This window comes from Nerophis lumbriciformis, linkage group LG01 (assembly GCF_033978685.3).
Source record: "Nerophis lumbriciformis linkage group LG01, RoL_Nlum_v2.1, whole genome shotgun sequence".
Lineage (NCBI taxonomy): Eukaryota > Metazoa > Chordata > Actinopteri > Syngnathiformes > Syngnathidae > Nerophis > Nerophis lumbriciformis.
In genome coordinates, this window is record NC_084548.2 from 28,625,795 (window position 1) to 28,651,554 (window position 25,760).

The 25,760-nt window shown below is 39.6% G+C and overlaps 1 protein-coding gene across 2 annotated transcripts in view; it reads left to right on the forward strand.

The window, feature by feature from the left end:
• Window positions 1-17,614, forward strand: part of vangl1 (VANGL planar cell polarity protein 1) — a 104,566-nt gene extending 86,952 nt beyond the window's left edge. For both annotated transcript variants that reach the window (XM_061978635.1, XM_061978644.1), the window contains 4 exons: window positions 2,523-2,683; window positions 7,567-7,714; window positions 12,115-12,349; window positions 16,605-17,614. In XM_061978635.1, coding sequence (XP_061834619.1) covers window positions 2,523-2,683; window positions 7,567-7,714; window positions 12,115-12,349; window positions 16,605-16,865 — 805 coding nt within the window. In that variant the 3' untranslated portion in view covers window positions 16,866-17,614. The remainder of the gene's footprint in view (window positions 1-2,522; window positions 2,684-7,566; window positions 7,715-12,114; window positions 12,350-16,604) is intronic.
• The last annotated feature ends 8,146 nt before the right edge of the window (window positions 17,615-25,760 follow it).

The window sequence follows — 25,760 nt, forward strand, 5'->3', positions numbered from 1 at the left end:
GTTTCAGATTGCCATATAACTTGGTACATGTAGTCCACAATATGCAAACACGAATGAGGAATTCTTTTATCATGTGATTTGGCTGTTTCCATACGTTTCACATTGCCTTGTTGCTAAGTGCTAATGTTGAAACCTATTTCCTCAGCGTATCAGCATAAGGAGAACAAAATAGGCACTGACACTACCCATATCCACGTATGTTTTATTTGTCGAAAATATATTTTGCCCTGTCAGTTCGATGACACATCGACATACAGGCTAACGGGTATATATTTCCCCCGTTAGCCTATATGTCGATGTGTCATTGACCGCGCTAGCATGTTAAGCATTCGTTGCACAAACTTACTAGCTTTGTTAGACAAGATCATAGACTGTGTTTTACATACGAAAGGTCCATTTATTAAAAGTAATACAAAAACGTGAATGCCTGACTTACCTATCAAGGAGAAAATTAGCAAGTTTAGCGTCAGATGAAAAAATCTTCTCCGCCTTCAATCGTCTCCATCTTTTAAAGGCATCCCCGATACAAATCTTTTGTTTTGTTCCTGGCTTTGTCATGAATAAGTTGAGAATCGTAACAAAGCCTTTTAGATTTACAAAGGTCTGACATGTTTAGTAATTTTACCAGTGGCAGTAGCTAGACGAAGATGGTGGTGCGTAACTGGCAACCTGGATGTGACACACTCACTGACTTTCTAATTGGTCAAACAGTAGAGCGCGGGACATCGAAATAACAAACAATGACAAGATTTCAGGGCTGTAAATCTAATTTTGAAATGAACATACCACGGCTGAACTACTGTTATCAGTTATAGAGGTATTCGAAAAGAACATAATTTATTAATGCCTTTTGACATATCAGGGCCATTTAACGATGACTTGACATGAAATTATTATATATGGCTCCTTTAATTAGACACTCAATAAATCCCACTGTTTCAAAGAATACATAAAACTGTATATATATTTTAATGTGTCTGGGTTATCATGGGTTAAGTTGTTTTTAACATGTTAAAACATGTCCTGCTTGACGATCTACGACGAAAATCAGAATCAGAATCAGCTTTATTGTCATTACGCAAGGTAACGAGATTGAGGCCATTCCATACAGTGCGATGTGTGCATGCTAGAAAAACAATGTGCAAATGTATAAAAATGTAGAAGTGCAATGAATATGGTGTGAAATGAATATATACATGAAAATGATAATTAATATACAGGCGGTCCTCATGTTAGGACGTTTAGTTGTTACGACGCATCCCCATAAACTATACAGATGAAGAGCAATGTCACTTTTGGTTTTTTTTTGTAAACTTGTTTCCTTTTATGATGTCTTCTAAGCAAAAGGCAAACTGTTATGGCAGTGCATCAAAGAAAAGAAAAGTAAAATTAGACATGGTAATACAGTGGTACCTCAACTTACGAGCAACATTGTGTTACACGACAGAGCTTGTAACACACAACACTCATACTGTAGCTCAAATCAGCCCCACTCATTGAACTAAATTGAAATGAATGTAAACCGTGCTTGGCCCTCCCAAAACACCACAATTTTAACATGTAACATGCCTTTTAAAAAGAAAAACTAACATCTAGATACAAAATATTGTTTTGAAAAATATTGCAATAGTATGTGGTACAAACTACTACAATCGTAGTACAATGACACCACTACAATAGTTTTATGAAATAAAATAGCAGTATTTTTCAGCGTTTATCATGAGCAGATTTTTATAGGTGTCTCCTACGGGCTGTTTCCTCGTCATGTAACAAGAGGAACTAGGAAATAGTTGTTAATTTTGCACATGCATGTCTTTGAGTGACAGACCAGAGAGGTCCAAGTTGACAGCATCGGCAGCTTCTTCATATTTTTATGGATAAAGGTCCGTCCTTTAGACGTTAGTGGCTGCATGCCGTGGACACTGGCTTGTGGGATGCGGACTCCAGTGCTGCAGGGTTGGCTGCTAAACCGGTGGGACATGTTTTTAATAGTTTGTTTTTCTGGTTTGGTCATGCGCTTCTTCTCATTTGCTCTAACTTTCTGAGTTCTGGTCAACAAAGGACAGGATTGTGTCAATTTCTGACTGTGGGCTGTGGACAAATATCACTTCAACAGGCAGCGAAAAGCATCGTAACTCAAATTACGCTGGCAACTTAAAGCATAACAAAAGCCGAGAGACAGTTTGTATCTTGAATTACTCATATGTTGTAGTGTACGTAAATTGAGTTACAGTACCACCGTATGTACAGAAAGTGTAGAAATCAACATTTGTTGCACTCTTGTTTTAAGCTGCTCAAACGCTGCAACCATCATGGGGGAAATTTAGGACTGATCTTTTTTTATTACTGCCTAAATGAATCGATTATCACTGCATTGTATATGTACAGTATGTCATGTTTTCTATGTATAGTATGTACAGTGTGAGTGACTGTAGTGTTTATTTCGCTATAAGTTTCACTTACACTAAAACTTGTCGTACGGTGGTTGTTTGAAGCTAATGGAATGTTCCTTTTGTGTCCAGCATCCAGCGAGCAGCGTTGGCTATCTTGGAGCACTACTACTGTGATTTCCCAATCCATAACCCAGCTTTACTTTCGGCCTCAAAGTCACGTGCTGCCAGACACCTGACTGGCCTCAAGGTGTACAACGTGGATGGAGACATTCCTCCAGCCCCCTCTGAAGGTGTGTGTTGTTGTGTAATAATACTAAATGTATTATTACTAATACTAATGACTAAAATGTCTTCTTTTCTCATGCTATCTCCTGAAGTCGTTAAAGCTAAACTCACTGTTTATATTTTAAATAGTAAGTTGATTCAATGCTCACCTTTTTTCTCTCACTCAGATTCACATTCATATCTACCATTTAAAACAGGGGGGTTCAAACTTACATACATAAAATAAGATACATAAAAAATAAGAATAATGAGGTCGCCATTGGCGTTGTTAGGCCTATTTTAGGGGGGCTCAAGCCCCCCTAAAATATTCTTAAGCCCCCCTAAATAATTTGGTGTTATATATAATTTTTTTTTTTACAAATACATGCCAACATATTCATTATAAAGTATATAATATGAGTTTAAATAAATAATCATATAAACTGTCATTATTCGCTCAGTTTCCCCTCACTTCATAGCGTAAATCACCAAAAATGATTCCCCGGCGCGGCACCGCTGCTGCCCACTGCTCCCCTCACCTCCCAGGGGGTGAACAAGGGATGGGTCAAATGCAGAGGACAAATTTCACCACTTCTAGTGTGTGTGTGACAATCATTGGTACTTTAAGGTAGAGAGCCCCTTTAGTGTGTTGGTATCCAATCCATTCCACTTGTTCATATAGAAAATGCCCACATCACTCAAAATCCAGTCCGCATTTTCTCTGCGACCTTGCCTGCGGTCCTTGGACTTGTTCATATAGAAAACGCCCACATCACTCTTGTAGAATCTATATAAAGTAATGTACATTAGCCTAATGTTAAAATAATGAAAAAAACATAATTAAATAGATTTGTTTTATTGTATTGTTACATTAATAGCTGTTGTATTATTATAGGATGGCTTGTTAAACATATCATACGATTTTCAGAGGGAGGAATAACCAAGACATTTAATATAAAATGTAAAATGAATAAATACATAAAAAGAAAAAGAGAAAAAATGGTTAAAAGCCATCGTCCGGGGGAGCATTTCATTTCGTCCCGTGCATTTTTTAAATAATAATAATAACAATGAATCATTTTTAAGTCTTTGTTAGCCGTTTGTGAAGTTTTGTGCTCGTGCGCTACGTTCGCTCTCCTGGGGGCTAAGCCCCCCCTGTCCTTAAACGCTAGTGACGCCCCTGGAGGTCGCTTTGATACATTGTGTACATTAGAGATAATACTAAAAGCAATCCCATGTAGGTCAACATATGTGAAAATATCTAAACAAAACATCTTAACTTTGTGTTATAGCTCACAAAGCAAATTATTAGGGTGTAACAGTACATCATATTCATGGTTTGATACGTTCCTTGATTTTGAAGTGAATTAATTTTGGCACAGTAAGAGAACAAAATGCCTTTAAAACATAAACCTGCTGCTTAGCTTTTGTGGCAACAGCTTTAAAGATTTTTAAAATGAAATATTAAAAAAGTGCAAAATGCTGTAAAGCGGGGGTCTCAAACTCAATTTACCTGGGGTCCGCGAGAGGCAGAGTCTCGCCGCATCAGGTATTCCACAAGAAAAGCTTTCATCCATCCATCCATTTCCTACCGCTTATTCCCTTTGGGGTCGCGGGGGGCGCTGGAGCCTATCTCAGCTACAATCGGGCGGAAGGCGGGGTACACCCTGGACAAGTCGCCACCTCATCGCAGGGCCAACACAGATAGACAGACAACATTCACACTCACATTCACACACTAGGGCCAATTTAGTGTTGCCAATCAACCTATCCCCAGGTGCATGTTTTTGGAGGTGGGAGGAAGCCGGAGTACCCGGAGGGAACCCACGCAGTCACGGGGAGAACATGCAAACTCCACACAGAAAGATCCTGAGCCCGGGATTGAACCCAAGACTACTCAGGACCTTCGTATTGTGAGGCAGATGCACTAACCCCTCTTCCACCGTGCTGCCCAAGAAAAGCTTTGTTAAAAAAAATGGTTTGATGCTGCATGCCACACGCTATGCTTCCCGTCCCCGGCTTGGTAAAAAACAATCTCGTCCTGCGTCTTCCTGCCCGTCCCAGCAGCATGCCTGTTTGCCTGCTCATCGTGTTTTATGATTTGTGCCTATGCCTTTTCTCCCTGTGCCTTTTTGTTCTAGTGGCACCGTAGTTTTTGTTTTTTAAATCATTGACAGTTTGGACAATAAAAGACTCACCGCTCTTGTCCTTGGCGCTTTTCTGGATCCACCACAGTAATCCAAGACATATACGTAAAATGTCCTGCTGGGTAGTGTATGATGTGCTCCCAAGCCCTTCAAACCTGCACACATGGGGCATAGCAGAGACACCAGCATGCCCACTGTGCTCCAAGCAAGGAACCCTGGAACACATCCTCAGTTGCTGTACAAAGGCACTTGGAGATGGAAAGTACAGGTGGAGGCATGACCAAGTCCTGAAGACCATCGCTGAAGCCATTTGCACAGGACTGTCATGGGCAAAACAGTTCCACCCCTCCAAGAAAACCATCGCCTTTGTCAGAGCTGGGGACACGCCAACTCCTGCTAGAACATCAGCAGGCATCCTGACGTCTGCAAAAGACTGGCAGTTGTTGGTGGACCTTGAAAACCAGCTGAAGTTCCCCAGCCATATCGCAGTCACCACCCTGTGACCCGACATTGTCCTTGTGTCTGAGTCCACCAAACAAGCTGTGGTGCTGGAGCTGACAGTCCCGTGGGAAGATCGCCTGGAAGAAGCCTTCGAGAGGAAGCTCTCCAAGTATGCAGGACTGGTCAGCGACTGTCAGCAGGCTGGTTGGAGAGCAAGGTATTTCCCTGTGGAGGTTGGATGCAGAGGATTTGCAGCCCGTTCCTTGGTCAGAGCCTTCAGCAGTTTGGGAATCGATAGAGAGAGAAAGAGGAGAGCCATCCGCAGTACCACCGAAGCGGCGAAAAGGGCCTCGAGATGGTTGTAGCTCAAAAGAGGAGATCCTTGGAGTCATGGTAGCTAGCTAGCCGTCTGGACATAAGCCAGGGGATTTGATCACCAACGGTTGGGTCGCTTGGAGGAGGTTGTATGACCAGTTGAGAGACCCGAAACGCCCGGTGAATCCAAGAGGTCACTGAGGATGTGTCCAGACTAAGCATCAGTAGATGTATGTACACAGCGGAATACGTTTTTTTGTGGAAGTGTTGTGAACGCTGGTACGAATGTTTGCGTGTACTCAATAGAAACGAGGCAGCCTGCCAGGCACAGAAGAAAACTCCATAGCAAGACTGCTTTAACTTTTCCTCTTTGAGAAATGTTTCCCTGCATGCATCAAGCCCAGTCGATGTCCGCCACTAAGAGCCATATGCGCCACCATGATTGGTGGGTTCGTTCAGCTCCGCACACAACACTGTAAAGTGCCATTCATTTAAACTTGCAGGCTGCACTATTATTATACTTTCATTTTAGGGTACGGGCCGCAACATATTGTCTCGGGGGCCGCAATTTGCCCGTGGGCCACGAGGTTGAGACCCTTGCTGTAAGGTAATTATTGTATAAATTAAATTCTCAAATAAAAAAATTGTTATACAGTGTTCCCTCGCCACTTCACGGTCTCAAAGTACCAGTTTAAAGTACACTGAGATTTTGTTACCCATTTGAGTTTACATGTTAAAATTACTCAAGGTTTAGCGTGTATAAAGTGTTTTAAGAGCATAGCATGTGTGTGTGTGTGTGTGTGTGTGTGTGTGTGTGTGTGTGTGTGTGTGTGTGTGTGTGTGTGTGTGTGTGTGTGTTTGCGTGTGTGCGTGCGTGTTGTGTGTAACCCTTGCAATAATCGAGTAAATACTGTAATATATAATAGGATAGGATAGCTTTTTATTCATCCCACAATGGGGAAATGACATTGTTGCAGTGCAGGTTTTCAAATACAGTAACAGAGTTCAAACGTAGAGAAAAACTTTTTTTTTAAATAAATACTACATATTGCGCACTAATATGTGTAGATAAAAGATAAAATAAAACATAAACAAAAAAAAGTTTACAAGGTTTCTTTTTATTAAAGTGCAAGAGTGCAGACAAGTAACCCTGGATTTCCACGAGAAACGTAACGGCTGCAAAATGTCTCCGTGCTTTGCCAATACTCACCGACCGTTTTGCCTTGCAGAATGCTCTCCGGTCTGTACTGTACTTAGAACACCCCTGTGGTAAAAGTTTTGTTATTTGGTGTCACAGCCCCCCAAACAGTCCCCTACACTCTCAGCATGCCACAAGTTCATGTTAAATATCAAAGGTCAACTATGCCAATGTAACACCAAGCTGCTGCTGAATTATCACTCGTCTTCACGTGTACTGAAGCACCAATCAAGTACACTAAGTTGACTCACTTGCACTCGATTGTATACATGTTTAGCAGGGAATGTTGTTTCTCATTTTTATTCCCTCTCTTTGTCTGGCTGCTTCTTTGCTCTCATCATTAAGTCATTAGACTCATAATGATGATGTGCTGGAATGAATTGAGGTAGTTTGATGTTGTTCCCTCAGCTGCAGATAACAGGGCTTGAAGTTGAACTGCTTCCTACTAGCTGTAGTTTTTTTAAGTAGGATTTAGCATAAAATATCCCTGCTTTTCTCTGCATGAATTATTCCTACCATGCCCTTTCTGTGCCCTGCATGAATAATGAAGCCGTTCTGTCATCTTCTAACCAGTTTTTGCATCAGTCAGGTTCTCCTGCAGATTCAACGATCCACAGAATTCACTTTTGTAGTTGGAGTTTGTGGAGATCAGAATATTTGAAAACTTGATGCAGTACATCCAGATGAAAAAGGTCAAAGTGTGAACATGAATATATGAAGTGATTTCACCTACTTTGAAGATGTCGTCACACAATAATTATTCCCTTATCAACACCTGTTGTATTGGTCTTTGCGTGTGCCGTCACAGGCCCAGACAATAATGCAGCAGCAGGACTGGCCCACTCCCAGTCCAGAGCCATGATCGCTGCTGCCGCGCGCCGCCGGGACTCTAGCCACAACGAGCTCTACTATGAAGAGGCGGAGCAAGAAAGACGTGTGCGCAAACGTAAAGCCAGGTGAGTGATGCAACAGAGGGTGCTGTCGCACAGTCAATTAACTCAACTTATTATTGCAGGAAAATGCTTTGTAAAGCTGTGATGCTTTTAGTCAGCATGCTTTGTAGATACTGTATACTTGGAATTGTTTCTTCCTGTGGAAAACTGCAATTTAAATGGGTTTAATAACTGTAGGACTTTTAGTTTTTGTTAAAGGAATTTGGCCGGGGGCCGGGCTATCTGTACTGTATTTGATCATGGCTTAGTTTGGGAAGCTTCCATTCCAATCAATTAATCGGACAATAATTACAAATGAGCTCAAAAACTTTACTGGCATCGATAAATTGCCATGTTCGTGTGGTTTTGTTTTTCTTCGTCTCCTGCTTTCAAACAGGGTGCAAGAGGGTTCGCTCTGTGCATCGCTCTCAGAATATAAATAAACAGAAGGAACTTGTTTGTCGTCCACAATCCTTATCTCGGAAATACTTAGACTTAGACTTAGACAAACTTTAATGATCTACAAGGGAAATTGTTCCACACAGTAGCTCAGTAACAAATGATGGAAAGTGTAAGGATGGAAAGGACAATGCAGGTATAAAATAGACTAAATATAGCAATATAAAAAGCAAAGCTGGGACTGCTAGCTTACACACATGGAATGCACACACAGAGAGCCTCACTGGTCGCAACTCGTGAGTGAGAAGCACCGCAAGGTAACAAAAATTAGAAGCAAAAAAGATGAGTGCAAAGCCAAATTTTTCTGTGTGGGAAAATTTGGGCTTCAACATGAATGAGCAGCATTAATCCATCAGCAGGGACGCATGAGCCAGTATGCTGAATTTGTTGGAAAGTGATGGCAACACAACAAACCACTTGACCCAGTTTTTGCAACTGGGTAAAAAAGTTGCATTTTTTTAAAGATGTTCAATACAGTAGTACTTCAACATACGAGTAATTTGAGATACAAGCTATTCCTCTGCTTTTTGTTATGTTTTAAGTTGTGCGCATAATTTAAGTTATAAACCTCACTGCTGCCAGTTGAAGTAATATTTACACACAGCCAGAGATCAACACAATCCTGCCCTCCAACAACCGAAACTGATAAAGTTAGTGTGAAGGAGAAAAGCGGACCACCGAGACCATTAAAACATGTTCTCCTGATTAACAGTCATATCGGCAAGTCATTTCGCATCACAGGAAACGGGAGCCAGCCTCTAAACGTCCAAACTGTGGACATTTAGCCATTAAAATGTGTAAAAGCTGTCAATGCCGCATTAGACATTTTTCTCCTAACACGGTCAAGCATTACCTTTTGTACACAAACATAACTTGTTGTCAACTCTTACGACTCCAGTGCCTCACTCAAATATGTCCATGTGCAACATAAACAACAATATCCTAGTTCCTATTGTTACACGACGAAGAATCAGCTCAAAGGAGACTCCTACAAAAGTCTGCTCTCCAAGGTAAATGCTAAACAATATTAGTACAGTGCATTAATTAATAAGAATACTGTAGTTGTTTGTAGTACATGCTATTGTAATGTTTTTCGAACAATATTTCTTATCTTAAAGTTTGTTTTTTCAAAAGGGTTACTATATGTATAAATAGTGGTGTTTTGGAGGGCTAAGCACATATTAAACTAATTTAAATTAATTTCAATGGGTGGGACTGCTTTGAGATACGAGTGTTCTGAGTTGCAAGCTCGGTTGTTGGAAGAAAAAAAATAATTACAATTTAAAAATTCTATAAACTTTATTTGTCCACAGGAGGCAAACACAATGTGCTCGTAAATCGAGGTACTACTGTATTTATTTAAGTGTGGTTTTTACTAAGAGAGATTGAGAATCAATTGTATCTTAATGTTTTTTTACCTATCCATCCATCCATTTTCTACCGCTTGTCCCTTTCGGGGTCGTGGGGGGTGCTGGAACCTATCTCAGTTGCATTCGGGCGGTAGGCGGGGTACATCCTGGACAAGTCGCCACCTCATCGCAGGGCTGTTTGTTTATCTTTTTAGGATAATTAAAATGTCTTAACCTTCCAATTTCAATGGTAAAAATATTATTTTAATGAGAAATAAAGGTTTATTGCGTTTGAAAGGGTTACCGTATTTTCCGGACCAGTATAAAGCGCATCGGGAAATAAGCAGCACCCACTAAATTTTAAAAGACAAAAATATTTTTCCATATAATAGCCGCACTGGACTATGAGCCGCAGGTATACACATTGTTAAATGAGATATTTACACAGAAAGACTTTGTAAATGTTTATTTACATATCTTAATTGTTTCCAAATGGTGCCTGTACACGACAGTAAAACCACTGATCGAACAAAACGGAAGTAATCGTCATGGACCCACTCGTTGCAGGAGCTAACTGTCAAAGCAGCTAAACAGAATCAATAACTCCACAGTGACGTTTTGGAAAATTTACTGAGGAATTTGTGAAACTAAAACAATACAAAAAGAATGCCGTTGTAAGTTAATAATACTAACACAGACATTCGTAAACGTAATAACATATTACCTAATGCTGACAACCCTAGTTTCAGTACATTACGATGGCACATACAAATATGCATTAAAACACTCCTACAGACATCACACAAGAGACGGTTTAATAATTATAAATACTTTTAGTTAAGTTGTATAACTTATAAATGCTGCCTGAAGTGATGAATGAAGAATCCAAAAGTGTAGAAACACTATGTATGACAATTAGTCAGAACTGTACTTGTACTTCATGTCTATGAATGTTTTCATTCATCCAGGTCATTGTAATCTCAGGGTATTCAATCAATCGCAACTGGACTGTTTGGTTTGTCTTACAAGACGTTTCGCCTCTCATCCGAGTAGGCTTAATCAGTTCGTGTTCATAGACTTAGATTGGTCAGATCTAGCCTAGCGACTGGTGCCAAAACTCCAAATATTTATACTCCAAAAACCAGGAGGGTGTGCCTGGGCAAGGATGGTTTTGCCCTATCGTAGTGAGAAAAACAACTGTTTTGATGCAAACGAGCAATCCTCTTTGTCAAAGATAGCGACAGTTGTTGAAGTGTAATTTCCCCTCGTAAGCATTGAGGTATTGTGTGGCAGAACGATCGCTGTGGATCGACTACTACCAGTCCAAAACAGTCGGAATCCCCCACATTAGCATTCCATTTAGTTGTAAACAAATGTGACCAGAATGTTTCGAACCCCTGTTATTTGTTGGAGGCTAAATTGCAGAGTCTTTTAGGAATGGTTGAAAGGACAGTGTTGTAAGTGGGAGACAGTTGGTGTCGCAGACCACCTCCTCTGTTCAGGGATGGTTTTTCAACCTTGACATAGATGGTTTCCCTCACTCCTCTTTCGTACCATCCGTCCTCCCTGTCCAGAATTTGTACATTTTTGTTCTCAAAGGAGTGCTGTTTTTCCCTGAGGTGCAGGTAGACAGCCTTGGCCTGAAGAGTTTTTCCGTCTATGCTGTGCCATGTGTCGGCTTAGTGGTTGTTTTGTTTCCCAACATATGAATCAGTGCATTCGTCATTACGCTGGATAGCATACACTAGATTGTTTTTTGTGAGTGTGGAGCAACGTCTGCTAGGTGATCACACCTTACATGATAGATCCACACTAAACCCAGAACAGATTTGCCTTTTGCTGGAACTTTGCCTTAGCACTACATACTTTCAGTTCATGGGAACGTTTTACCGACAAAAACATGTTTGTGCCATGGGATCACCTGTATCCCCAATAGTAGCAAACCTTTACATGGAGGACATGGAAAAGAAAAAAAAAAGTTGCCTTTTTTGGACTGTGATGTCCACATTGGAGAAAACAGGGGCCTCCATGTCAGGGTTTACCGAAAACCCACTCATAACGATCAATACCTACTTTTTGACTCACACCACCCACTGGAACACAAACTGGGTGTTATCAGAAACCTACAACACACAGCTGATAATGTTCCAACCAGCCCACAGGCCAAAGACAAAGATCATACGCATTTGAGGGAAGCCCTCAAAACCTGTGCTTACCCCAGCCGGTCATTTGTGAAAAGTGCATCCAGTTCTTCATTATTGTTATTATTATGATTACCTTAGTGCTTTTTTTAGTCTCAAATTAATGCTAAAAATAATAATATTTATCGACAATAATTTGTGGGACAAAATGTAGTCCAGCAAAATGTATCATCCGCCTAGGCCTAGTTACATGAGGACATGTTTGCTTGAATGTGGGGTTAAAGAACCGGACAGCAATCGCCTTAAGCCCAACAAACTCTGGGATGAACAGGAGACCCTGAGACCCTCTCTTTGGGCCAACATCAATGACATCATACATGTTCTTCTGGCTCAATGGAGAAGTTTTAACAGTCAAATTGTGTAGAATGTTTTTTCTTAAGAATAGAAGTTGTCTTACTTCCATATTTGTCTCCAGGCTGGTTGTGGCAGTAGAAGAGGCCTTCACTCATATCAAGCACATGCAGGAGGAGGAGCAGAAGAAAGCCCCAGGAGACGTGATGGACACGCGAGAGGCAGCACAAGCCATCTTCCCGTCCATGGCAAGGGCCCTTCAGAAGTACTTGAGGACCACCAAGCAGCAACACTGCCACAGCATGGATAGCATCCAACAGCACCTGGCCTTCTGCATCAACAACAACATGTCACCCAAGGTAACCTTCTCACACTCGTCAAGATTTCATGTAGAAAAAAGTGTGTGAGAACTTCTTGTGCGTCAATGCTTTAGAGCAGGGGTGCTCACACTTTTTCTGCAGGCGAGCTACTTTTCAATTGATCAAGTCGTGGGGATCTACCTCATTCATATATATAATTTATATTTACTTATTTATGAAATATATGTTTTTGTTAACAAGTTAAAGGTGTTTAATGATAATACAAGCATGTTTAACACATATAGTTAATATTGTTAAAAAATTAAAGGTGTTTAATGATAATACAAGTATGTTTAATACATATAGTTAATATTGTTAACAAGTTAAAGGTGTTTAAAGATAATGCAAGCATGTTTAACACATATAGTTAATATTGTTAACAAGTTAAAGGTGTTTAATGATAATACAAGCATGTTTAACACATAGTTAATATTGTTAATAAATTAAAGGTGTTTAATGATAATACAAGAATGTTTAATACATATAGTTAATATTGTTAACAACTTAAAGGTGTTTAAAGATAATACAAGCATGTTTAACACATATAGTTAATATTGTTAACAAGTTAAAGGTGTTTAAAGATAATACAAGCATGTTTAACACATATAGTTAATATTGTTAACAAGTTAAAGGTGTTTAAAGATAATATAAGCATGTTTAACACATATAGTTAATATTGTTAATAAGTTAAAGGTGTTTAAAGATAATACAAGCATGTTTAACACATATAGATTCCTTTCTTTCATGAAGACAAGAATATAAGTTGGTGTATTACCTGATTCTGATGACTTGCATTGATTGCAATCAGACAGTGGTGCTGATACGTCCACATTTTCGAATGGAGGAGAAAAAAAGTCCTCCTTTCTGTCCAATACCACATGAAAGTGGTTGGTTTTTGGCATCTTATTTGTCCAGCTTCCATATTCCTTTGTATACACTTTACAAGAAATACACTGTCGGCAAACTCCGTAGCTTCCTAGCTTGTGCGCGCCAGCTTTCTGAAACTCTTTTTTTGTTAGCGCAACTGTGCAGTCGGTCTTTGGAGTTTTGACGACAGGTACGGCGCCAGAGTCTGTTGAAATAAAGTGTTTCTCGCCTTCCAGTCGGTAATTTTAATGAGCTGGCAGCAGCCAGCGTCATCTCAGAAGACCCTCGGGTGCCGTGAATGTCAATCAAGTGACGAAAGTGACGTCATAGTGAAGATTTATGATCGCTCATTTTTAGGACTATTTTTTTAATGCCTGGCTGGTGATCGACTGACACACCCTCCGAGATCGACCGGTAGCTCGCGATCGACGTAATGAGCACCCCTGCTTTAGAGTAAGTATATCAGCAAACTATCCTTTTAAACTGGTAAATTCCCAAAGAAAACAAAAACAAAAATAGCAAAAGTTGTACCAATTCTAAGACTGGAGACAAAACACCATTTTACAAACTGTAGACCTGTTTCCTTACTTCCACAATTTTCACAAAAACAGATTGGACAAATTTATAAATAAAAGTGACACGCTTGTGGACAACCAATATGGATACAGAGCTAACATTTTAACATTGATGGCATCAATGTAAAAAAAAAACGGATGAGATTACCAATGCAACAGATGGTAAACGGTGTGCAGCTGCAGAGTTTATGGATCTAACAAAAGCATTTGACACATTTAATCATAATATCCTAATTGACCATAGGGCACACCGCCGATGAGCGGGTCAAGTCAGGTTTTTTTCATACACAAGATGCACCAGATTATAAGGCGCATTAAAAGGGTCATCTTATTATTATTATTTTCTAAATTGAAAACACTTCCTTGTGGTCTACATAACATGTAATGGTGGTTCTTTGGTCAAAATGTTGCATAGATCATGTTTTACAGATCATCTTCAAGTTGCTTTCTGACAGTCACTTCAGGATGCGGTGGGCGGTCTTTTTACGTGGCTCACCTTCAACAGCGTCTTCTCCCCGTCATCTTTGTTGTAGCGGTGTCGCGTGCAAGGACGGGAGTGGAAGAAGTGTCAAAAGATGGAGCTAACTGTTTTAATGACATTCAGACTTTACTTAAATCTATAACGGAGCAGCATCTCCTCATCCGTGGCTCACTAGTGCAACAACGCCGGAAATGTGTCCCGTGAAAAAACGTCCAACCGGAACTCTCTAATAACTAAAGTTCCGTGGGTAAATTATGTAAACCCACTATACTGGTAGTTTTTAGCGCTTCCATAGCGAGATATAAGTTAGAACTTTACGCTACTTTATTTTAGAAATAGCAACAGCAGAGGGTGAATGTCCCATAACAAGAAGATAGTCAAAAATAAGAAGCTTATCGACTACGGCATCGGCATGGTCTACAGTGGCGGACCTTCGCAAATTTTCATATGCAGATCTCAAATACACATCAGCAGGTACCAGCAGGTAAGAAAAGTTGATTTTGCATAATATTGCAAAACAAAACGCCAGATAATATATCTGCTAATGGGTGCCATTTTGCAGTCTTTATACACACACCATAGTAATACTTGTATCTCTGACTACGGTAGCCGTAATGCGCCGACAATCCATCAAGCAGTGCGGCTTCAAAGTCATACTAAAACATTTTGACAGATTTTTGAGCGCTGTGTGTAATGTTTTTTATTTTCAATGGAACATTTAAAATTTTGGTGTTGTTTACTGCCGTCTTATCGCAGTCTACACATATCTCTTATGTGTGACTACCATCTACTGGTCACACTTATCATTAGAAAATGTACCAAATAAAATTGCTTCGAGATCGGTAAGCACAACCAGAATTATTCCGTACATTAGGCGCACTGGGTTAAAGGCGCACTGTCGATTTTTAAGAAAATGAAAGGATTTTAAGTACGCCTTATAGTCCAAAAATCTGGTACTTAACCAAAAGGAAGTAATACAAATATACATCTACAGCACTAAATATATCTTGTGGCATATCCTAGGGATCAATACTAGGACCAAAAACTGTTTATAAACATTTATAAAGTTACAAAGGACTTAAAGATTAGTATTAAAGTATTATTTACAGATGATACGACTGTGTTTTGTTCAGGAGAAAACACACAGAAGCTAATACAAATAATAACAGCAGAAATTAACAAATTAAAGAGATGGTTTGACAAAAACTGACTATTTTTGAATCTCAGTAAAACTACAATAATGTTATTTGGTAACAGTTGAAGAGAAAGTCAAACACAAATACAAATAGACGGATTTGACATTGACACGGTCAAATAAATTACATTTCTAGGTGTAATAACAGATGATAAAACGAACTGGGGGAAACATTTAAACATACAGCATAAAGTGTCAAAAAATATTTCAATAATGAATCAAGCAAAATATGTCTTTGACAAAAAAATAATTCCATATTCTCTACTGCTCGCTAGTCTTACCATATCTAAGGTATTGTGGAGAAATATGGGGAAATTATTACAAAAGTATGCTACATTCATTAACCGTGTTCCAAAAAAGTCAGATAATTCCTAAAGCTGGTTATAGAGAACATGCAAAACCTTTATTTATTGAAACAAAAATAAAGAAATGTAATAATCTGCGGTCCCCTCCGATGTTTCTCATTGTGCCCATTGGGTTGAGTTTTTTCTTGCCCTGATATGGGATTCGAGCCAAGGATGTCGTTGTGGCTTTGAGACACTTGTGATTAAGGGCTATATAAATAAACTTTGATTGATTGATTGAATTTGGTGCATTTGCAGACAGCTAAAAATCTGTACAAAGCAAACTACCGTATAACCTGCTACTCATTAATGTACAACAATTATTCTCAACAAGAGAAGAAATATAACCTGAAATAAAACATTTTTACTTAAAAGATTTGTATGCACGCACAACACTTAAGACCTTTAGCATGTCAGAAGGTGGTATTAAATTATGGAATGGTTTAAGCAAATAAGTCAAACAATGTACTAATATGATCCAGTTTAAGAAACTGTTCAAACTCAAAGTGTTTACAAAGTACAAGGAAGAACAATCCTGAATCTTGAACCTTATCAAAAATGTATATGAACTTTGATTATTTGATTATTTTTTCTATATTACAAATTGAGCACAGTATAAGTGAACATACAAATGTGTAAGTAATTGCTATTAAACGGAAAGGAGTAGGATTAAATAAACTCTACTTGTTTCTACTCCTTTTCAGACATGTTGTAATGAGAAACTGGAAATATGTAATTATGTAACTTATTGCATGTTCGAAATGAATTATAACTATAACCATTCTGCTTGCAGGCCTTCCTGGAGAGCTACCTCATGCCGGGACCCACCTTGCAATACAGTCGGGACCAATGGATGGCCCGTCAGTGGACCCTGGTCAGCGAGGCCTCAGTCACCAGTGGCCTGAAGAACGGTTCGGTCTTCTTGCTCAGATGTGTGGACTTCAGCCTGGTGGTGAGCGTCAAGAAGATCCCCTTCATCCAAATGTCAGAGGAGTTCATCGACCCAAAGTCTCACAAGTTTGTCCTGCGGTTACAGTCGGAAACCTCAGTCTAGTTTTTGAAATCACCTTTTTCTGAAATGTTATGGATTTCGACAGCACACGTTTGTACATTGATACTGGATTTGTTTGATGTTGACAACAAAGACCTGCGAGTGAGGAGCTGAAATCAAACAAGTTGACTCTGTTTTACAGAAAACCTGTTCTGGCAAATCAATCATAACCCTTACATACTGCAGGTATAGCTGCCCAAATGAAGAGGTTTGAAAAAATCCAAGATGGACTCCTTAATATCTACATGCCAATACTCTGTATATACTCTGTATTTACACAGCATTTTTAGTGGGGCGAATAAGTATTTCACCCTCTGTTGATTTTGTAAGTTTACAAATATATGAACAATACATCATTTCTATGGTAGCTTCATGATAACAAAAGAGATATACATTCATTTATTTATCGCTCTTCTCAACGAACAGCAGGTCCTGCTGTGGGCTCCTCCAATTAAAACAAATTGCAAAAAGAAGCCACAGAAGAAAATTTAAAAAAATTTCTGAACACTTTTGTTTTATGTATGTTTTATGCCAAATATGCGGGAGTAGGTGACCCCTTGCTACAATTGTATCTTCAAAGAACACAAGACAGTTGAAGGTTATATTTGAAACAATACTTGGAGGTGTGTCATCAAACTAGGAGGAACGTTCCAAACTGGACCTTCTTGTTTCCTTGACTAAAGTATTCATTACTTTTAATTATTTGGCATACATTTTCAGTCAATATATTGTTATACTTCAATAAAAGTCGGGGGGGGGGGGGCAGCCTGAAGTTCACATACACATTCGTCATGAGAATGCAAGTTTTGTGCAAATTAGAAAAAAAACTAAATAAATTCTAACTTGTGCATGCCACTTTAGTTTGAATAAATCATTGACGATGTCAATGGTATAATAATTATACTCGGCATAAAGATTAGTTCAAATAAGTAATAAAGGCTGAGAATGAATAAGACATTGAGGTGTAAGATGTAAACTAGTGACATGGGTGTGTCTGCTAGAAATGTGATGGCTTGATTGGGTTTGTACGCTACTGCCCTCTGGTGAACTTTGAACATACCTACTGACAGGAATGATACTTATGCTGAACCCGGCAAATAATTACAGCGCTTCACTTTTTCCACATTTTATGTGACACCCTTATTCCAAAATGGAATAAATTAATTTGTTTCCTCAACATTCTACACACATAATGACAAAATGAAAACGTTTTTTGTTTTTTAGAGCTTTTTGAAATATATTAAAAATTAACAACTAAGCAATCACAAGTACATAAATATTCACAGCCTTTTCTCAATACTTCATTGATGCACTTTTGGCAGCAGTTACAGCCTCAGGTCTTTTTGAATGTGATGCCTCAAGCACCCCTATCTTTGGGCAGTTTCGCCTATTCCTCTTTTCAGCACCTCTCAAGCTCCATCAGGTTGGATGGGAAGAATTGGTTTTCATCCAGGATGTCTCTGTACATTGCTGTATTCATGTTTCCCTCGATCCTGACCAGTCTCCCAGTTTCTGCCAGTGAAAACCATCCACACCGCATGATGCTGCCACCACCATGCTACACTGTAGGGATGGTATTGGCCTGGTGATGAGCAGTGCCTGATTTTCTCCAAACATGACGCCTGGCATTCACCCCAGAGTTCAATCGTTGTCTCATCAGACCAGAGAATTTAGTTTCTCATGGTCTGAGAGTCCTTCAGGTGCATTTTGGCAATTTTTTTTTACCAAGAAATGGCTTCTGTCTGGCCACTATACCATTTAGGCCTGATTGGTGGATTGCTGCAGAGATGGTTGTCCTTCTGGAAGGTTCTCCTCTCTCAATAGAGGAATGCTGTAGCTCTGACAGAGCGACCATCTGGTTCTTGGTCACCTCCCTGACTAGGGCCCTTCTCCCCCGATCGCTCAGTTTAGACGGCCATCCGGCTCTATTAAGAGTTGTGGTGTCTCCAAATTTCTTTAATTTGCGGATGATGGAGTCCACTGTGCTCATTGGGACCTTCAAGGCAGCATCTATTTTTCTGTAACCTTTCCCAGATTTGTGCCTTAAGACAATCCTGTCTCGGAAGTCTACCGACAATTCTTTTGACCTAATGCTTGGTTTTTGCTCTGCACTGCCAAGTGGGATCTTATATATAGACAGGTGTGCGTCTTTCCAAATCATGTCCAACCAACTGAATTTGCCACAGGTGGACACTAATTAAGATGTAGGAACATTTTAAGATGATCAGTTAAAACAGGGTGCCTCTAAGCTCACTTTTGAGCTTAATGGCAAAGTTTATGAATACTTATGTACATGTTTCAGTTTATCATTATCAGACTCAAGGTCCATAGACAAAAAAACATACAACCATGAATACATAAAAACAGATCACTCATTAATAAACAGTGCTAAACGAGGCAATTATACCAATGTTTCCACAAAGGTGACTCCATCTCACTGACACAAGGGCAATGATGGCATCCTCAGAAACATTCAGTCGGCTGATAAACTCGTACATCTGATGTCTTAGCAAAGCCTGAAATGAGCTGACTCACCTTACAGAACAGCTCTTTTGCACTTCACCATCTCAGTTGTTTCAGTGGAATCCTCATGCAATCATTGTAAGCAACCAGCAGCTAATAAACGCCCGCTTTCCTAAATGTACACCATAATGGTATAAATTTAATGTAATGGTCTCCTGTTCCAAAAAATGAGAAAATCCCTGTGTGTCATTCCTGGGTGTATTTTTGACATTTTGGGCATTCTGGCTCCTCCCGGGACTTATGGGTAGGTATTTTGGACATTATTGGGCATTTTTAACATTTATGGCTGTTTTTCCCCTTTACTTTCCCGCTTCTCTATGTGTCATTCCTGGGTGTATTTTTGACATTTTGGACAACATTGGGCAATTTTAGCATTTTGGGCACTTTTTCCCCTTTGCTTCCCCGCTTCCCTGTGCGTCATTCCTGGGTGTATTTTCGACATTTTGGGCATTTTGTCTCCTCCCGTGACTTATGTACCGGCCAATATTGGGCATTTTATTTTAAGGCAGTATAGAGAGGAGTACAATATGCCCTAAAGAGACAGATCTTCACTTGGTCTGAACACATGTTAAATTTACTTCTTAGCATGTTCGCCTGAGCATTCATGACCTGGCATTGTCTATTAATATCATCATCATCATCATCATCATCATTTAATTGATCTGTGATGAAATGGCCGAGGTATTTGGTTTCAGTACAGGAATTCAACATTCGTCCTGTTAGATAAAAACGTGGAAATGTGAGGTCTCTATTGTCTTTAGTACGACATAGCATCACCGTACTCTTCCTGGCATTATAAAATATGTCATGGTTAGATAGATAGATAGATAGATAGTACTTTATTGATTCCTTCAGGAGAGTTCCCTCTGGAACTCTCCTGAAGGAACAGTGGGTTTCTGAAGTGTTCCTGAGCCCATGTGGTGATATCCTTTGCACACTGATGTCGCTTGTTGATGCAGTACAACCTGAGAGATCGAAGGTCACGGACTTAGCTGCTTACGTGCAGTGATTTCTCCGGATTCTCTGAACCCTTTGATGATATTACGGACCGTAGATGGTGAAATCCCTAAATTCCTTGCAATAGCTGGTTGAGAAAGGTTTTTCTTAAACTGTTCAACAATTTGCTCACGCATTTGTTGACAAAGTGGTGACCCTCGCCCCATCCTTGTTTGTGAATGACTGAGCATTTCATGGAATCTACTTTTATACCCAATCATGGCACCCACCTGTTCCCAATTTGCCTGTTCACCTGTGGGATGTTCCAAATAAGTGTTTGATGAGCATTCCTCAACTTTATCAGTATTTATTGCCACCTTTCCCAACTTCTTTGTCACGTGTTGCTGGCATCAAATTCTTAAGGTAATGATTATTTGCAAAAAAAAAAAAAATGTTTATCAGTTTGAACATCAAATATGTTGTCTTTGTAGCATATTCAACTGCATATGGCGTGAAAATGATTTGCAAATCATTGTATTCCGTTTATATTTACATCTAACACAATTTCCCAACTCATATGGAATCGGGGTTTGTATGAACCTGATTAGTACTGAGGAGTTTAGTGTTCTGTCCAGATCAACGGCCTCTTTTAGAGTATTGTACCATGCTAAGCAAAAGTCTAAGCATGGTACGGACGTACAGTGACCTTGAGGTGGTAGACTAAAGGAAGATGATGTTTTCCACAACTTTCATGGTGTACCTGACGATGGCAATGAATGGTGACGAGTTCATAACGTTTGTCTTCTTTAGATAGATCGTCATCCAAAGTTTTTGCAGGCATGTCAACCATGTGAAACATCAATGTCGTGTCATCGACTCATCAGCAAATAACATTTCATAAATGAGTACTGGGAATTTACACTTTTACTAGACTACTCACCTATTTATAATTTTTTTGATCTTTTGGAGGGATGATGTCACACCCGGGCGCTTTGCCACGAGTGAGGCATACTTTATTCAAATAAGATGTAAATGTTTGGCCATTAATTGTTGACTTGCTTGTGTGTATCCATAATTCATTTATATCTAGTCCCTTACAAGAAATAACAGGAATATAGAAAACTTGTCCAGTGTCAAGTATTTATTCCACAGTCCCCCTGGTTGATTTTTCTTTTGCTAAAAAGTTACTGAATCAATTTCAACTCACTGAGTTGTTTCGGATGGTATCATTCCAAATAAAATAGTATGGTCCCTGAATCGTATCAGCAACATCACATTACGATTCGACTCGAATCGTTGTTAGAACCAATTGTTACACCCCTAATAAAATTGCACTATAAGTGGCCATGTTGCGTGCGATCTAACATTGCACGTGTTCATAACTCGTGTAGTTCCCCTTATTTAAATTATGTTTTTGCGCGTCTACACGGCTTTCACCACACAGACACTCAATCATTTGCGTTCTCATACCTGCGGCGGTATGCTAAGTTTTCAAACAGGCAGGGGAAAATTCCCTTCGTAAACACGGAAAGTCCACAAACTCTGTCTGTCAGATAGCAGAGAAATAGAAGGTTAGCCTCTATACTAGTCTTGTTTGCATCCTCTTCTACTGATGTTTTATTATTTTAATTTCACCACATGTTCTTTAAAAAATATGGATCGATGAATAAAGTAAATAGATGGATAGATAGATCAGTGATTTTCAACCACTGTGCCGCGGCACACTAGTGTGCTGTGAGATACAGTCTGGTGTGCCGTGGGAGATTATCTAATGTCAACTATTTGGGGTAAAAAAAATATTTTTTCAAACCAGTAATTATAGTCTGCAAATGATGTGTTGTTGTTGAGTGTCAGTGCTGTCTAGAGCTTGGCAGAGTAACCGTGTAATACTCTTTTATATCAGTAGGTGGCAGCAGGTAGCTAATTGCTTTGTAGATGTCGGAAACAGCGGGAGGCAGGGTGCAGGTAAAAAGGTTTCTAATGCTTAAACCAAAAATAAACAAAAGGTGAATGCCCCTAAGAAAGGATATTGAAGCTTAGGGAAGGCTATGCAGAACGAGACTAAAACTGAACTGGCTACAAAGTAAACAAAAACAGAATGCTGGACAACAGCAAAGACTTACTGTGGAGCAAAGATGGCGTCCGCAATGTACATCCGAACATGACATGACAATCAACAATCTCCACGCAAAGAAGGATAAAAACAACTGAAATATCCTTGATTGCTAAAACAAAGTAGATGCGGGAAATATCGCTCAAAGGAAGACATGAAACTGCTACAGGAAAATACCCAAAAAAGAGAAACAGCCACCAAAATTGGAGCGCAAGACAAGAACTAAAACACTACACACAGGAAAACAGCAAAAAACTCCAAATAAGTCAGGGGGTGATGTGACAGGTGGTGACAGTACACCTACTTTGAGACAAGAACTATAGTGATGCATGGTTGGTTATGGTTTAAAGTCATATCCAACAATTGCGACAACGACTTTTTTCTGTCAACTGAGTTTCGTTGTTTAATGATTTCTGCTGGTGGTGTGCCTCCGGATTTTGTCAACACAAAAAATGTGCCTTGGCTCAAAAAAGGTTGAAAATCACTGAGATAGATAGATACTTTATTCTTGGGGGTGTATGCAATGTTTAAAATAAAAAGTATTAAAAATGCCATAATAACCTTAAAGGGGCCTTATTATGCAAAACCATCTTTTCTTCTTTTGTGTATTTGGAATCTGCATACGTCCCAAGAATTTTAAATAAAACCATGGAGATATGGCAGAGATATGAATTAAATAATCTTGCCTTCCTTCATACTTCCTCCAAAGGAGCCGTTTGGAATGTGCACAATTGGTGATGTCACAAATTGGGAAAACTGTCAGCGGATTATCCATGTATGGTATAAATGAACCCAGAGGAAATTGTGCGTGCCCGCCATTGTAGTTTGTGCTCTAGTCCAGTGTTTTTCAACCTTTTTTGAGCCAAGGCACATTTTTTCCGTTGAAAAAATCCGGAGGCACACCACCAGCAGAAATCATTAAAAAACAAAGCTCAGTTGACAGTAAAAAGTTGTTGTCACAATTGTTGGATATGATTGCTCTTGTCTCACGACCTGTCACATCACACTGTGACTTATTTTGAGTTTTTTGGTGTTTTCCTGTGTGTAGTGTTTTAGTTCTCGTCTTGTGCTCCTATTTTGGTGTTTTTTTCTCTGTTTTTGGTATTTTCCTGTAGCAGTTTCATGTCTTCCTTTGAGCGATATTTCCCACATCTACTTTGTTTTATCAATCAAGAATATTTCAGTTGTTTTTATCATTCTTTGTGGGGACATTGTTGATCGTCATGTCATGTTCGGATGTACATTGCGGACGCCGTCTTTGCTCCACAGTAAGTCTTTGCTGTCGTCCAGCATTCTGTGTTTGTTTACTTTGTAGCCAGTTCAGTTTTAGTTTCGTTCTGCATAGCCTTCCCTAAGCTTCAATGCCTTTTCTTAGGAGCACTCACCTTTTGTTTATTTTTGGTTTAAGCATTAGACACCTTTTTACCTGCACCCTGCCTCCCGCTGTTTCCGACATCTACAAAGCAATTAGCTACCTGCTGCCACCTATTGATATGAAAGAGTATAACATGGTTACTCTGCCGAGCTCTAGACAGCACCGACACTCAACAACAACACATCATTTGCAGACTATAATTACTGGCTTGCAAAAAATATTTTTAACCCAAATAGGTGAAATTAGATAATCTCCCACGGCTCCAGTCAATAAGCGCCATTTTTTCGCTATTCTCTTGTTGTGGGGCAGAGTGGCTTGTACATGCACATGCATGCTAAAATCCTCCGCTGTAGCCATTTGTAACACAAAGTGGCGTGTACTTCTAACTTATATCTGTCAGTAGATTCGCTGTGTAAGTGCTAAAAACTACAACATGGCTGACGGGGAGAAGACGCAGTCGAATTGAAGGCACGTAAATACGACAGCCCTCAAAACGGCGCATCCTGAAGAGACGGTCAGAAAGCGGTTTGAAGATGGTCTGTAAAACATAATCCATGCAACATTGTGACCGAAGAACCACCATTACATTTTATGTAGACGACAAGGTAGTGTTTTTATGTAGAAAAACATTATAATATGACCCCTTTAAGAAAACACCCATGAAAGGCAGACACTGAGGATGAGGATACACTGGCTATGCTGTCTACATATTATCATGAATTTTTTGCTCATAATGTAACGATATCAGTTTTGAAGTTGATGTGTATTTCTGTTCTTGTCATCCTCATCCGGACAGAAGGGTGACACGGCAGTGCGGCTGGATCGAAGGAGACGTCACTTTACTGAACCCAAAGTTGCTTTATTACAAGTGAGCGTCGTTATGCAGGACTGCAGTTCCTGGAGGAGGTCAGATCAAAAATGTAGCACTCTTAACTTGGAGAAGCCCAACCATCAGTTTTATATTCCTCCTTCCTGTCTCTGTGTGTGTGTGTGCTAAGTCAGGACAGCGCATCCTGACCATAAAAAGGAGTTGTTCGTGTGTATGTGTCTGGAAAGACAACAGATGCAGGTCGTATCTTAGATGTTGGCATTAAGCCAAACATGTAGTCTCTTCTCACGGATAGGGCTATCACTTTTGTATACCAAGGTCCAATTGTATTGCCTTTTCTTCCGCAAGAACTAATCCAATCATCACACAAATGTCAGTACTCAAGGGCCCTACTAGTTAAACTGGTGGTTTGCTTTCTCCAAGATGAATATAAACATTCACCATATGCAAAACATAGTATGAGTTAATTAATTTACTTCAAAGCAATCCTGAAACTGGGTGACAAAAAGCTGTAGTAGTTTTCCATGCCTTTATCCACACTGACTATGAGGGGAAATGGGTTCCAGTTCTGTAGATGACATCACACCAAGAGCGGGCGGCATATCGAGTCTGGCGATGGAAAGACGACTTTCCAAATACAGTTAGTTATCTACCCATTACGTCAAACCTTGAGAAAACTTGCCTGTTTTATTTTCCGAAGCAAAAAGTACACTTAGAAAACTTGTTAGTGAAATTAAGGTCATTTAGAAGCTATAAGTCCTTGAAACCATCTCTCCACTCTTTCTTTCTCCTTGCTTCTTTGCATTTGCCACCACATTCCCACTGTGAAATTGGGCCTTTTTTTTTTTTTTTTTAGCAGTTCTTAGTTTTGTGTGCAGGCCGTGTTTCATTTGGTGCCTAGAATATGTACACTTTGGACACCCTGCCGTCATGGTGCTGTATTTTTTTTTTTTTTATTGTACCTAAAATGTTGACTTGAGTGAAAATCGTACTTTGTCACAATAGCAGGTTTGGACCTAGCGCATGAATGAGTGTGAAAATGAAGTCTATCACTTTATTGCCTGCAAACACAAGAGTCCGCCTGTCGCAACTCATCTGTCGTCAGCTTAATGCTCCGTTCTC